Below are 16,011 nucleotides of genomic sequence, written 5' to 3'. Positions count from 1 at the left end.
CCTATCCACGTCCCCTTGTAAGTTTACTAAGGACCAGGCGCGCCAGCAGCTTCTTGTGCCTAAATTTAAAAAAATACTTTAAACCCAGTGATCCTAGAAAACCAGTATTTTACTTTTGCCGCTGCAAATGTCATATTGCAAAAATGACAACACGTACTTCTATCACTATACTTATTTGTTTCCAAAATGGACAACTTGACTATTTCCATGTACAATATTACAGTATACAAAAACATTTACACATAGTGGTTGAAACAGTATTTCTGTGCTTCTTCACGCATTCCATAACGTCGCTTTCGGGGAGGCTTAGGCACAAGCTCAGGGGCAGCAGCGGTATTTCTAAACTTCCCTCTTGAGCCGGGGAGGCGCAGGCGGTTAGAACTCGGTGGTCCTTCGTTGCCCCCAGTTCTCTTCCAGCCCTCCGCCTCCACATAGAACCAATACTATTTATTCTTTCCAGTCCCTCCACATGAGTTCTGACCCAAGTGAAAAAAAAAGCTTCAACTACGACTTCCGCTGCCCCTTGCCTCCGCCTCCTCCCGTCCTCCGGGTGTTCACGTGCTCCCGCACCCAGCACTATATAAAATCGCGCCGCTCACGGTTCCTGGACGTCTGCCGCTTCTGGAGTGCTAGGATCGAGTCATCTGTTATTCCGGTTACGCAATGACCATGATATTTGGGTACTGGGACATCCGGGGGGTAAGTTGGGAGCGAGTTGGTGAGTTAAGGGGAGAGAGAGGGAGGCGGGACGGTTGAGATAAGGTGAACAGGGCGAGAGTTGCGTGAGAGCGGCAGGTGGGTGGTGGAGGGATGGGGTTTGCATGGAAGAAGGGGGGAGGTTGGGATAAAAGGAGAATGACCGCGGTCTCCCACGGGACGGGAGGGTAGGGGTGGCCGGAGGGATTGGGTGTGGCACGTCCTTCGCGCGCCAGGGGTGGTTAGCAAGGCTGCTGTAGGTTTGTGCAGAGTGGAGAACGGGTGGGGTGGAGGAGGTGAAATGTGTTTGAAGGACATAGTCCACGTAAGTAATCAGTCCTTGTATTGCCTTTATGTCTCCGTGCGCCAGTCGCTGTCTGTGGTGCACGCAGACTGTCGTTGCTGCACATGTGGATTTGGACTTGACCCGTCCCTGGAATACTATCCTTCGGCAGGATTCCTCCCTGCGAGTCTCGCACACCCGTTCTGCGCCTCAGTGCACTGTACACAGGCCCGGCCTCGGGAACAGCGCTCCTAGTGGAGCAAAAAAATCCAGGCACGCCCCTCAAGCTTCTCCTTTCACAAGCCCCTTCTGGAACCCATAGCCAACCTGAACACTGAGCTGATAGAAGCACAACCCACTTTGAATTGATCTCTGATTGCAGTGTTTTTTTTTCCCAGAAGGTCGTGTTTCTTCTCCCTCTACCCCCCCCTTTTTTTTTTTTTTTTCTTCTATTCTAAGTAAGCTGGTTTAATTTTTCATTTAACCCCGTACGTGGAGCTGTGCTTTGGTGGTTGAATCGGTCCTTAACAAGCACTGGTGAAATCCGAGCTGTACAACGCAAATCGCCTTACACTTCCAGTTAAACCTTGTAATAGCAGAACTACAGTTACCAGAATGCATTGTCAAAACAATGTAGATGAGCTCGCGTGCCTTATGAGGCATCCTGACAACTCTAGAATTTGGCTGTAGTGCAGGCAACAGTTACAAATTCCGGAGTGTGCCACAACAGTATATTCTAATCATGTTGCCCCATGCCAGATGTGCCTAAAGCTGTAGTACTACACTCTGCGGTACTCCAATTATTTTTTTCCTTAATAAAGCTGAAGGAAAAATATTAAAATGCAAAGTGAAATTATCATACGAAAACCCCTATAATTGAACATACCTTTATTGCCAAAACCTGCATGTACGAGATATTCATTTCACATTGTTTTAATTACGTAGGCAGATGTTCAAAGCATAGCGTCACCTAATAGTTTAGTGTGTGTCTTCCTGGGAGCATGGGCACGGAACGGCTAAGGAGGAAAGAAGCGTATATGGCTTTCATTTTGTAGATTCCTCAGATCAGTGTAAATGACTCTGAAGTGAGTGTAAACTGCTTCTTGGCACAACGCTCTAATCTCGAATGCAGATGCACAATAAAACCTAAAGGTGATTGCCATAGTGTTCCATACGCCTACAGCTTGAGTGCAGAGACCAGCTTTGGCAAAGCCAATAGGTCTTCGCTTTATACGCAAGTGCCAAGCTGTTGGCTCTGCTATCGCTTGTTTTTAAAAAGGAAAGCACATTGCAAAATGTTGGCGGGGAACTCCATGCATACCTTAAATTGTGTCAAAACTGTACTTTGAGTCCATATTTTAGATCTTTTATAAACGGCCTGCCTTTTTTTTATTTTTTTTATATGCCTCTAATTCGGAAAGTGTCAGAATGTAAAAGAAAAATACTTGCCAAGGCCCAATTCAATTATTACAGTACTAAAACATGTTACAGCCATTTTGGTCCTCCTGGAGATATCACCTCTTAAGTCACGCAAAGTATGTCGTATGGCTTCTTCCTCAAATGAAAGCTGAGTACAGGAGGCAGTTCTTCCCTGTTATACCCGCCAAATTACCAACTCATGCCTTTGAATGCCAAGTCCTTTGCATTCATGCCGTATGTGGGGCACAGGGATGCAAATAAAATAACCCTTAAAGTCAGGTGTGGTGTGGTGTGGTTTTTTTTTTTTTTTTTTCTTTTCCCAGGTAGGTTGAAAGGGGTGTTGAGCAACACTGGGGGTGTGTAGGTGTAGGATGGGAAACAAGCAGATATTTAGTGGGAGAAAGCACCACACAAAGGCAAAAGCCAGATAACACTTCCACTATACTTGCGTACAGAATGAGCAATTTTCCTGACTGTGAACCGGTGATGTAAGCAAGGAGGGCTCTAAACCCATTCGGTTTTTGGTGTGTTCCACAAGGGATGTTTTAGCAGGGATTTTCCTGGTCTTGCCCCTGATTTTACGGATTACTTCAATGCTGTGTACACAGATAAACACATATACTGGTCATGTGTAGAAAGTTAACAAGTGGAAGCAATAAAAGGTGAAGCACGTGCTTACAACATAGGATCATAGGATCCAACATAGGACCCTGGCACGTGCCAATGCCCTACCAGAAGACATGGCCTCTGACCATCTCTGTATTCCACCCTCACAAACCTTAGTCGAAACATGTTCTTTAAATGGAACTATGGAAGTGCAGGTACTCTCACATTAAATGTATTGCAACATTGCTAAGGGGTGTGGATAATCTGACTTTCAAATTAAAGTGCCGGCAATTCGTACAGGACAGTACCTGCCCATTTAAAGCACTGTCAGAAATTCATGACTTGCCATGTTAACAGCAATAGGACAGAAGGAGGGCACTGAAATTGGTGCAGTCATTCTGTGAAACTGAAGAAACCTGATGGCACACCAGTCACTCCCCCTCGTGGCAGTGGTGCCCACTACGACCCCCTGTTTGAGAATTCGTGTCTGAGGAGGCCTCAGCGGTGGCGTGCTGCCCTTCTGCTGAACGAATCACGAGGTGAGCACTAGGTTAGCAGTAACAGACCTTTTCAAGTCAGTGGCCTGGCAGGCTTGAAAGGTGCACAAAGGATTATGTTAATAATGAAGCCACCATAAAAGCTGAAGGTATTGAGTGCTTAATCACTTCTCAGGAGCTGTACACAATGTGGTGAAACACGAGCATTATTCATTATAGTTCATACCTTTGCAACACTGTCATGACCTCTGCTTTATACACCCTTTACTCATGAGTAACAACCAAAGATTGCAAATTGGCCCCCTTTTTCACTTGTCGCGCGACAAACTGTGGTTCAGTGCCACGCTACTTCGTGTTATCTGCCAGCCTTAGTGATCCGTACAGGGCTCTGAACCTGTGGACGTCCCGGCAGCACCTCAGCAAGGGAGGCTGAGCCCTCCCTACAACTTAATCAGACACACTCATCATGAGCATAGAGGACACATTACATACAATAAAGCTGTCTGCACATGAGAAACACAAGCGCACACACACCGCAGACTACAAACAGTGCAGACGCCAAGATGATTTTTTTTTTTTTTTTAAAGCAATCTTAATTGTAAAGCCCTTACGCTGGTATTGGGAGCAGTCACAGGAAAGAGCCCTCTCTATCTGAGAAATAGATAGGGCCGGCAAAACAACAGATAGCGATGAGGTCTCATAACCCCCGCCTGATGCAAATTGAAAAGAAATTAATAAATGTGGCTATTTGACTAGGATTAATATTTGGATAACTGATATCGGTCTTTTGCTTTGAGCACCGGGGGCTTCTGTTGAAACAGCCACGCACTTTACCCATGCTTTTTGATGGATTCTGTGTAGTAGGATTGATTTAATCGAACCCACTTATCACCAGGATCACTGAGCATGCACTTGTATCTGTAACAGGTTCCAGGACGATTAGCTGAAGACCAGGCCTGTACTAGCTGAATACCACCTTTCTGGCAATGTTTTTTACGTACAGACTCAAAGGGTGAACCGTTTCTTGTGTGGGTTGCAGATTCCTGTCAAATTGGTTACAGGCCACGCTTTAGAAAAGATCTGTTGGGTGAATGCTATCACTGGGATGCCATATGGAAATACTCCATTGGTGGCAGTGACAATTTAAAATGGACTGCCTGTCCACCCCCAGTAAGACATGCCAGGGATTGTGCTGCGGACCCACTTGCATGCCAGGAGTCCAGTGCCACTGACTGCTGCATTAAGGAAAACTGTCCCTAAACTGTAGTATCATTCCCCGAGCTATCTGGAGTCAAACACCTAGATGTAAATGTAGTGGAAGGGAAACAAAACTGCACAGCTTGTTAGCACTTCACACTTAAGAGGCATTATTTTGTCTTTGTTCAATCCCTGTGTACAGGCATGGTAAGAATGCAAGACGTATTACTCTCTGCCAGTATTTTCACAAAATAATTTAAATAGGACTTTAAAAAAAAATATATATATATAGCGCTGTTCATCACAGTGCAGGGTGTCGGAACACTACATCACACGCACACATTGACTTACAAACTTGTATGACTTGTCAATATACAAGATGTTCCATAAGGCAGTGATGGTTCCAAGGTTTGAGTCACATTGTTCTCTGTGCGAGAGTAAAAGGATTACAATGCAGCTGTAAGTAACAAAAGCAGTAACCCACTTACCTATGTACATAAAATTAAAATCTATCTTCTGCGTTTTGCATGAAGTGCGTTGCAGGAGATTCGCTAACCCTCAGTGCTAATTTGAGTAAAAACTAGGACTAGACAAAATACAGATCTTCTGCCAATGCAGTAACCGTTATATTTATCTTACCGTTATTATTTCCTCTGATTTACCCAGAACACGAAGATCTCTGCAGCAGGTGCCTTAACCACATTAGATGTTTTAAAATTAAGACTTTGCAACCAACTAAGCAGAACAATTACTGGTGATAGTTTGGCATCGCTCGCTGTTCCTAAAACTCCCCACTTGGTAATTTTCCTATGCAAACTACAAACATTTCCTTCTGAAGGTCAATGTTTTTTTAAAGTACTAGTTGGGATTGGAATTGCATGTCCCTTTTTCTTGTGAGTTACATTTGTCACCATTTCCTTCACATTTTTGGATACTAGGTGACTTAATTTTTTTTTTACTGTGGAGATGATACCTCTTACTTTGAAATTTATAGTCTGTTCTTTGTGTGGGTGTTCTGGTTGTACTGATTTCAGGATGAGCTGACAGGATCCATTAGTGACAAAGGGTTAAATCAAAAATTCAAGACCTCAAAAGGGGGGCGCAAAGGAAGGTAAATTGCTCCGTACACGGCCCGCAAGGAGGTAGGTCGGATCAGCAGGCACCGCCCCTTACTCTCTTGCAGGTCTACCTCAAGAAAACCGGTTTTTCCAACAAGTATTCCTTTCTAAAAGATCCAGCCGCAGCCTTCTTCTCAAATCTTGACACTGAGGTGGGCCTGCCAACCCTTTTGGTTCCACAACCAATGGCCACTGGGCAGTTGAGGCTCGAGGTACCAACAAATCCCACTCAACAATTATGGGCCGATTTACCCGTCCAGGAAGCCTCAAAGCGCCTGGCTCCCGAAGTACATAATGACCACACAGCTAACGAATGACTAAACATCTCCAGGGTCACTAGCAGCCCAACAGTGTGTAAAAAAAAAATCTGCAGGTGGGCAGTATTGTGACCACGGCCCAGGTTCATGTTCAAGAGAGGGAATCTTCTCAAAGTGACCAACAGCAGGGCACATCTATTAATCCTAGTAACACAGAGCTTCTTCTCTCCACAAGTATCTCAATAGAGGTACACAACGACATCGTGCATGAGGGAATGCACCAACAATCGACCCCCCCCATCTTGCGGTCAAATCTTAATACCCAGGGGAGCAATGAGAGATTGGATCTGGGCTTTGAAGCAGCTACGGGAAACATGGAAGACTCTTGGTTGCAGTCACTCTCAATAACAAACAATAAAGATCTAGGTGAAGCATTGGACCTAAAGATCAGTATTTAAACAAACCGCTACTGGTGGGTAGCACTGAATACAGTTCCTTTATACCGCAACAAGAATGGCCGCTTAACTCAATTATGGAAATTTCAAGTGGTATAAGCAAACCACAACATGACGTTGTAGCAATGGCAAGAAGTATCATGACTATTTCTCCCCCGGAGACCATCAATAGAGAAGGCAAAAAACTGTCCTCCAAAAGTTCCTCTCAAGCAGGTTACCTGAGCAGCAGAATGGAAGATCTCACTCGATTACATGCCTCACTGTTAAATGCTCTACACACTTCGACAACAGCTCTTAACATGCAATCGGATAAGCTTGACTTACAAATGGACCTAATGAATGTTATGACAATACACATCGCCGACATCAATCGCAAGCTGGATCTGCTGGCCACTCGGCCATTGGAGCATATATCTAGTCAACAGCAAGTCTTTTGCAACTGTGGCCCAGTAATAGACAAACTAAGCATGTTACCGACTATTTTAACAGATACTGCAGAAAGTTAAAACCAGCAATATCGATGAAGCAACTTTCAATAATACAAACCATGATTCAGGTTATAAAGTCATACTTCAAAAGACATCAGGCTTGGCGGCAAGTAGTCCTACAAAAAATGAGGCAAATACCCAGGGTATATACTCATTTAGTACAGATGAGTCGTCACAGCTGAAAGAAATAGTGCCCACTAATTCTGAGTGTACAAACGAGCGCCCAGCTCGCAAACCGAAACCCCTAACTAAGAGACAAAGCGAGCCAGGAAGACAAGGAAACAAACAAGTGCCAAAGCAGTTAATGATTATCTTTACCCAATATTTTCGGTGCTCAAGAAACCACCAACCCAAGACTCTGGGACAATGGTTTAGGTCTGTCACCAACTGCCGCTTCACCAAAGTCAGCTGTACACAATGTCCCAGTAGACAGTACAATTTCAGTTTAACCCACACGCCTCGGAGTTTAAGGTGAGGGAAGTTCTGGAACAGGCACCCCGTCAGGTGTCCAAGGGGAAAAAACGCACACGAGTAGCAAAAAATCTCCAAACCAACCAGACGCTCCAATACTGAGAAAGGACCAACTATGGTCAATAACGGCTGGAATATTAAGACCAAAGGATGTCCCACACGCAGCGGCATCAGCCGCCACTATTCGGTAAGAACAAGAAGCAACTTGTGCCTCAAGAATCACCTTGCCAAGCCACCACTTCGCACGCAGCTGCCACACAATTTGCAGCAACCTCCCTGGGTACCACAGCAGGCAACCTGTCAAGCCTCAAGTTACACCCATGAAAAGGATCTAGCACCCAAGCTGGTGCTATGCAAGTCATAGAAATTTCCCCAGATACAATGTTGGGCAATCGACCAAATTACAACCCACTTTCAAGAAAGATAACTGAGGCAAAAGCACGGTTCGTAAATCACTCAAACTCTCTCTCAGCACACGCCTTGCAATCCGGCATTAGTAACATCAGCAGTGAAGAGCTCCAGACAACAGCTCAAGTCACAGCCACCCCTCTAGGGTGGTTACAATCAAGGGCTAATAAAAACTATAGTTACGCTTCATAATAGCCAAACTTCGACAACCAATTTCTTAGTTTCCTCAAACACCCATGTTAGGGTACCATAGTAGCCAGTCTGAGGAGGGCCAGTTAAGAAGTCCATCGACACAGAAATATCGATCACCCCCACCAATTACAATCCACTCAGGCCACCGAGAATGATTGGCAATAAAGGCAGATCTTTTTTACCCTGCAATATAAACCACAAGGCCATCAAGACAGCTTAAATAGGGGTAACATTCTGAGGCTTCTTGCTGAGTTCCCATAAACTAAGAAAATCGTATCCGCAGACTTGACATCGGTGAAATTCCTCCCTGGCAGCGCTCAAAGTGGGCTGGAGCAAACTCTAACAAAGTGGAGAACAAGTGATGTTGCTACATTAATTATGGCAGTCAAACAGCAATTCGAAATTTGGGGCATATGGTTATCAGAACCATCCAGTGAACACTATCCCTTTCCCCTATTGCTAAATTCTAGAGAAATTGCCAATGGCCAATGAATTCATAGGGGACCTGGAATCCGGGGAACTGGAACAAAGACAGTTTTAAATGGAAGGTACCGATTTTAAAAACCAACAGTGGCCCCTGCAACTGTACTGAAGGGACAGCGAGACTAATGGAGATGGATGGCTCACACTTTAAATTCGAGGAAAAACAATTGACCCAGTGCATTAAATGCAGTAAACACAGATCAGTTTGGCTGTCACCATAATGTCCTGGAACATCACCGGTGCAAAAACTACCATAGCAGTCGGGTTCACAGCAATGACTAGTTGCAATTATTCTCTCTTCCTGCTTAAAGAAACGTGGCTGGAGGACCCAGTCGAATTAGGCTACTCGCTACACCACATTAGTGCCAAAAAATCTAAGAAATCAGGTAGGCCAAGCGGTGGTCTAGCCACATACATTTCAACAGCACTACTTGTATCAACAGAGCAGTTGGCTTTCTCAAAGACCGACTTGCAGGCCATTAAAATCACCTTTAGTAATCAGCACGCCCCGCTAGTCCTTTTTAATGTCTATGCCCATCAGCGGAAAAATCGGAAAGTACTGCTCTATGATGAATTATTGAATAGGGTGGAAGCGAAGATGTGCTAATCCAGCATGGGACATATTAGTGAAAGGCGACTTCAATGTTAACTTAATGCACACTCCAGAACCAGATGAGCAACTGGCAGCTGAAAATGCCATATGGTCAGTGCCGCTGCAAACACTGCCAACACAGAAAAGACTGGACACAAGGGGTAAACAACTGGTAGAGGCACTAGAGCTCAGGAGTATGAGGGTACTAAATGGCAGGATCAACAATGACGTCCCGCCAAGCTTTACTCATCATATTGCAAAATCTGCGACAATAATAGACTATACAGCCGTGTCACTTCCTTTGCTAGCTCATGTTAGCAAATTTTAAAATTAAACCTACTCCCCATAGTGACCACCATTTCAGCACATAGAACTCGTTTGGAACGCTCCTTGCCTTCTTCCAGCTATAAAGGAACTAGGAACAATAACATCTATCAACCTAAACCGCCTGATCTGGTCGGAGTCTTCATTACCAAGGCTGTGTAAAAACATAAAATCTTTGCTTCATTTGGCAATATGCCAGGACCTACCAACAGTGACAGCGTGGGCCACTCTTCTTCAGTCAGTACCCTCTTGGCCTCGCCAGGCGTCAATTGCCACATAATAATCAGGCAAGGTCTTCAAACCTACCAGTACCTGCCAGGCATCAATTGCCACATAATAATCAGGCAAGGTTTTCAAACCTACCAGTAAAATTTTTTAGAACTAAGGCAGGAACTGAGGCGCAACCTTAGACTAATAAAAGATAGCTCTTCTACAGCAACCCAATGCGCTTAAATAAAAACCCTACGGAAAAATTACAAGAATCAGGTATGGCAAATGCAAACCAAAAAAGGACGACTTCTGGCTCAAATTACTTCATAATTCAAGGAAGGCTAATTCAAGGGCCTTTTGGACAACAGTGAATGGAATCAGCCGGCAGGTGACGACAAACTTCACATCAGTCCCAGAAGGAAATGGGTGGAATACCTTGCCAACTTTCTCTTCAAGCCACCCTCATCTGAAGTAAATCAGCCTCTGAAGGAGTCAAAACTCACTGACGTTAGAGCGGGACAGGGTTTAGCACCAAGAACGTCACCCTAGCCATCAGGAAGGGTCGCAGGGACGGGGCCCCTGGTCCTAATGGTCTTCCGCAAGCTGTCTTTAAGGCTGACCCTGAATATTGGTCAACACTGTCAATCCTGTATACTGAAATTGAGTGTAACGCAATCATTCCAGAAAGTTGGAGAGGATCCATCATTAACCCAATATTCAAAGGGGGCTGTAGAGCAAACCCAGCCAGTTACTGATTGATAGCGTTAATTGGCAGCAAGGCCAAATACTTCGCCACCTTAGTCCTGGCTGACCTGCTCAATTGGTCAAACTCAAATAACCTGGTTCCTTTGAATCAAACTGGTTTTAGGAAGGGATATGGTACAGTGATTAACATCCTTACACTAGGAGACCTTGCCAACTGAGCAAAATGCTTAAAGAAAAAACTATTTTTTTGTGGACTTCAAAAGTGCTTTTGACCAAGTCGATAGAGCACTTCTTGCGAGCAAATTGCGAAGGTGGGGCCTGCAAGAGCAAACTCTTATAGCATAGAAATTCTATATGATAAAACCTGGGTGCAGGTCAAGGTAGCAGATGGCTCCGATTTCTAGGAGGATACCGACAAATATAGGATTAAAACAGGGTTGTGTTTTGGCCCCGCACCTCTTCAACCTTTTCACAGCAGATCTTGAAGCTGGATGCAACCAACTCGCACTCTCCAAGGATGGGAAGTTTGATCCTATCACACCTTTCATACGCTGACGATATTGTTCTGCTAAGCCACATGAAAATAGGGCTGCAGCGGTTGGTCACTACTTTAGGTGAATACGCAAAGACAAACAAATTAGAAGTTAACACCTCAAAGACCAAAACCATGTCCATGGGATGTCCTTTGAATCTAGCCAACAATATAAAGTTGAATGGCATTACCCTTGAAACCACTTGCTGCTATAAATACCTTGGCATCATTATCGATAAGGCCAATCTCGCGCTGCAGAAGCGCTACATTACATAGAAGTGCAAAGCCTTAACGTTTGCTTTCTGTACCCTAGCAAAAAGATTAAATGGCCCATCGTATAAGCCATTACTGTCTTATGTCGGCCAAATTCCTCCCAGCCACTACATATGGAAGTGTGTCTTTATATGGGAAAGACGCCCCGCTACTGGACCAACAAATAAAAATCTATAAGCAGGTCTTTAAACTTCCAGGCTCTGCTTCTCCCGCACAAGTTAGGCTAGAATTTGGCCGAATACAACTGCAGTTGGGCAGGAAAGCACATACAATAAAGTCCTGGTACAAAATAAGAGAAAATATGACCAGCCCCCTAGTCATGGTTTTATGGTATTCAGTGAGCAACAATCCAAAATCAGTATATAAAAGGTTTCTGTGCAAGAGACAGAAATTATGTATCTGTGGGACTCCAACCTCTCATATCCACTGTGTCGAGCGTTAAAAAAGGAAATGGGATTGCAGTCCTTTCTAGCTGATAAATCAAAATTTGCACAACGCTCACACATCTGGCTTCTCATGCACACTTACACTACCTTGGCGCCATCACAATATTTGATTTCAACTTTCGCACTACATATCAAGTGTCGTTTTTCTGGCTCTTCGTCTAGGCGCTCTACCATCTAGAGCAGACCAAGAATGGAGGAGAACCTTCCTGTAGGTTATGTAAAGGTCCCAAGGAAGACACGGTCCATCTGATTTGTATTTGCCCGGCCTTCAAGGAAGCATGACGACAACTGTTAAAACCAGTCTTCGGGAGGAATGGGACTCGTTCCTGTCGGCCAGCAGTTACGTCAATGTTTGAACCTCACGATCCGCAGTCAATCTGCAGATTCATCAACGTTTTGACTGTCCACACCGCAAGCCTAAACTTACTATTTAGGACACACCCTAGCTGACAGTTCGCTCACTTAAGTGTTTGTTTATTTTATTAGTTGCGTATTAAAGGTTTGACAATGTTATAGCATGTGGAAGGACACATTTTAAGATGACTCCTTTAAAAAGGCAAAAGAAAAGCCCGTAGGCACAACAGCAGGTTCTCAGACAGTACACATAGTTACCATGTAACATCAACCGCACCACGAGAATCAAATGTCTGCAAAGTTAGTTTAATGGTCACCCTGCCCCTCGACTGCTCTAGAATTGCAAGTGTGTTTTTTGAAGAAAAAAAACAAAAAACAAAAAAAAAGTTTTCCTTTTTTGTTTGTCCTTTCTTTTATAGAATTTTATATATTGTATACAATGCATTGATCTGGGTTTTTATTAACTAAACAAGAGTCACACATTAGTGAATGTGAGGATGGCTTAAATATAGTTTTGCCATCTATAAAAACATGAAAGATGGCTGCTGCCAAATGTGGAGGAGGGTTTTGGGTGGCTGTGTGTGTGTGTGTGTGTGTGTGTGTGTGTGTGTGTGTGTGTTTTTTTTTTTTCTCAACCCCCTTTTGTACCTTCATCATAGTTTTCCTGTCTCTCGTTCGCCTTTCTTCCCTTTCTGTCTTTTTATCTTACTTTGGTTTGTAGAGTGTTGGTGAAAAATGAGCCTCAATCTTCTAAAAATCAGTGCAGGTGCCCATCACACCCACATTAAGTAGTGGGTAGGGAGGAGTAAGCATGCTTCACATAGGAGAGTGGACTCCCTCTGGAGAGGTCAGGCAGCTAAAGCAATCCCATTTCAATGGAAAAATGCTGCATATGGAATATTACTGCTGGTGGCGTAGGCTGGCGGCAGAGTTACTACTTTCAATCCTTCGGAGAAGGAAGCCTTAAACTGAGATAAGGCAACATTGGTTCATATACATATATATTATACAAAAGCTTGAGGCTTCTGCCTAAATCTGGAGGGTTTGCATCTATAATCATAATGCGCTCAAATGTACTCATGATTGACCTGCTAAACATGTGTTGAGTCTTAAAATCTGATGTCACTTCCTGCTAAATCATTGATTGTGATGTCACATGCAGTGTTATACCCCATGATGACACTTGCATAATGAACTAACTTTTAGTCCCTCCATTCCCCCCACCCCCCCCGACTTGTTCCCTGTACCCATCCCTGTTTGTTATCTAACATCAGCAAGCCTGCTGCCACTTGAATGCCCATAATGAGGAGGGAGCAAAACCAAGTGCTGGTGTGCTATTTGCATAATGTGTGTTTAACACTGGGCCTACTGTAGGTCACCCTCTTGACATGGAGCCAATGCATTGCTACACAGTAGATGTCCTTAAGCAGTCTGCACTCACCTTACTGCTATTTTCTGAAGTGAAGCCACACACAGTCACTGCGCCCTAATGCACATCGCAGCTGGTCTGAGGCCACAAGGTTATCTAGTCCTGGCCTCTCATTATATATATATATATATTTTTTTTTTTTATACTGGGATTGGCTGCAGTGAGGCGCCCTCCTACACTGTGCACTGGGACTGACCTGTGCAGAGCCTATGGTGGGAGGTTGTTGGCGTCCCCATGACGTTGCTGTCTCTAAAGCCCTATTCATATTGCTGTGGTGAAACCACATGTTAGAAGATAGAGCTGCGCCGCAATCCATAAAGCGTAAGCTTTATTGAAGTGCTGTGAATAAATACCATAACATCTAGAAGGGTGTGGGAGAGTAGTGCTGCACAGTAATCTCGTAATAGCAGTGAACAGTGGGCTAGAGTTTGGCCTTCCAAATACATGAGATGGGAAGTGAGATCACGTGACCAAGTTGACAAATCAGGTGTCCGGTTAAATCAGAGGGTCATTATCTGTTATCCATACTGTACAGCTTGCGGCCATCTGAATGGTAGTAATGTCCTACTCCGTGGCCTCCCAGATGCCACACTATCACCACTTTGGGGCGTTCTACATGTGGCAGTATGTTCGATCCAGAGCTCGAAGAAATATGATCACATCCTTCCCCCCCACCCCTCCCGCACCCTCCTGATGGTACTCCCCTTGCTGGCCCTAACCCTTTTCAAAACCAGGTGCATTTGTCAAGCTATCATGACCAGCACCCCTGCTTATCTTGTGGATAAGCTCACCATGTATAGATCTCAGTGCACACAGCCAGAACATAATCTGGTTAGACTGAGTCAAAAAAGTAAGACCGCTCATTGCCCTCTATACACCCAGAATCTTTGAGAACCTCCCAATACCCATCTGGCTTCCTCAGCTCCAATTCAGGAAAGAGCTGATAACTTAATTCTTGAAAGAACAGTGCATTAACCATTCTCAACCCAGCTCCATCTCCTCTTAACTTTGTGCTGGTCTTTGACCATGTACAGCACTCCTTTTGGCTAGGTTTGCACAATAGAAATACCATGTACACTTATTTCCATCTGTGATGCTCGCTCTGGCAGCATAGATGTACAGCATCTCGATTGAAAAACATGTGGATGAGTAGTATTGGAGGGGATGGGTTGGCTCACAAGGAAGAGAAACTGGGCAGGGGGAGGGTTTATGGTGGAGAATTACACGAGGAAGAAGATAACATGGTGCATTGAGAAGTGCACAGGAGAAGTAAATGAGGTAGAGAATGACATGGAACTTCGGAGAGTGTTTTGCAGTGTTCAAAGTAGATAAAGGGGGTCAACATGGAGTGTGGAAGATGTTTTGCAGGGTAGAAGCACATGAGGGAGAGTCGGAGAACACCTGCACACTCGAAGTTCTAAATGAAAGAGTAGTTCCCTAAATGGTAGCAGTGGAAGGATAAAGGACCTCCAGTCAATAGGATGGTAAATAAGCTATGTTCCAAGGGAGTGACTAACACAAGAGAAAGCAAAGCTATCAAATAAGAAGTAACTTGGTGAGAAGAAAGTACACCAATAGTAACTAATGGGTAGGTTCTGACACACTGTCAGTTTTGCTATGGTCCACAAGAGATCTTTGTACAGTAGGCCTTTAACTCTAATCTAATTAAAGAAGTTGCAGTCGAGAGCATGAAAATGAGCTACTGTCCCTTCTCACAGGAAAGGAGAATGAAGACAAAAGCAGTTTTCTCACACCAGTGTCACATGTCTGAAGCTGCATGTCTCACAAGAAAGCCCTGCTAATACCCTAAATCTGTACCATATAGCTCTTTCAGTAGGCATTGATGCCCCCCCATCTTTTGTGTACTTGTCTATTGGCAGTCATGTACTACTACTAGGTACCCCTTGTGTGCAGTGTTCATATCAGAGCATTAATGGGAAATGCTGCGCCAGGCGTCTGACTAGTCTGAGCCAGAGGTGGCATGGAGCCAATAAGAATCCTGTTGACTCCCATAATTAAAAATCCACAGTATTATTCCAGTTGGTTATGTGCCACCTGTAGCAGACTTGGGAGATGAGTGGAGCATTCTAGAGGAGTGTTGGTATAAAAAGCCCGTTTGCCAAGTTCAACTTTCCTGGCTCTGCCATGGTTTTTCCACTGCACAGTTTTAACTGAAGTTAGGCCAGCACCTGTTTTATGCACCTGCAGGGAGTAAAGTGAATTCATATAACATTATTGTCTACTTACTGCTTTATCTTTATACTGCACAGCTCGGAAACGGGCAAAGCTTGGCCACTGTTGCCAACCTGTACTGTCTTGAAGCACTAACTCAAATCTTATGTTAATGAATTAACTTTATGCCCTGCAGATGCATAAAGCAGGCGCTGGCCTAACTTCAGTTAAAACTGTGCAGCTGGAAACACCATGAACCAAGTGTGGCGCCTACAAATCGTTTGTTGTACTGCGTCTGTTATCGTTGGTGTGCTACCACTCACATGACCTACCCCCCACCCCCCCAAAAAAAAACTGTGACGGAGCATACTACAACAGATGAGATTGAAACACCTGTCAGGGAT

At 44.3% G+C, this 16,011-nt stretch overlaps 1 protein-coding gene across 1 annotated transcript in view; it reads left to right on the top strand.

Moving 5' to 3' along the window:
• Nucleotides 1-529: 529 nt before the first annotated feature.
• LOC138299791 (glutathione S-transferase Mu 5-like) overlaps nucleotides 530-16,011 on the top strand; it is a 70,083-nt gene continuing 54,601 nt past the window's right edge. The window contains exon 1 of the mRNA XM_069238347.1: nucleotides 530-699. Coding sequence (XP_069094448.1) covers nucleotides 664-699 — 36 coding nt within the window. The 5' untranslated portion in view covers nucleotides 530-663. The remainder of the gene's footprint in view (nucleotides 700-16,011) is intronic.

The sequence above is a fragment of the Pleurodeles waltl genome, chromosome 6 (assembly GCF_031143425.1).
Source record: "Pleurodeles waltl isolate 20211129_DDA chromosome 6, aPleWal1.hap1.20221129, whole genome shotgun sequence".
Lineage (NCBI taxonomy): Eukaryota > Metazoa > Chordata > Amphibia > Caudata > Salamandridae > Pleurodeles > Pleurodeles waltl.
Note: the sequence above shows the minus strand (reverse complement) of the source record. Positions and strands in the feature narration are given on the sequence as shown.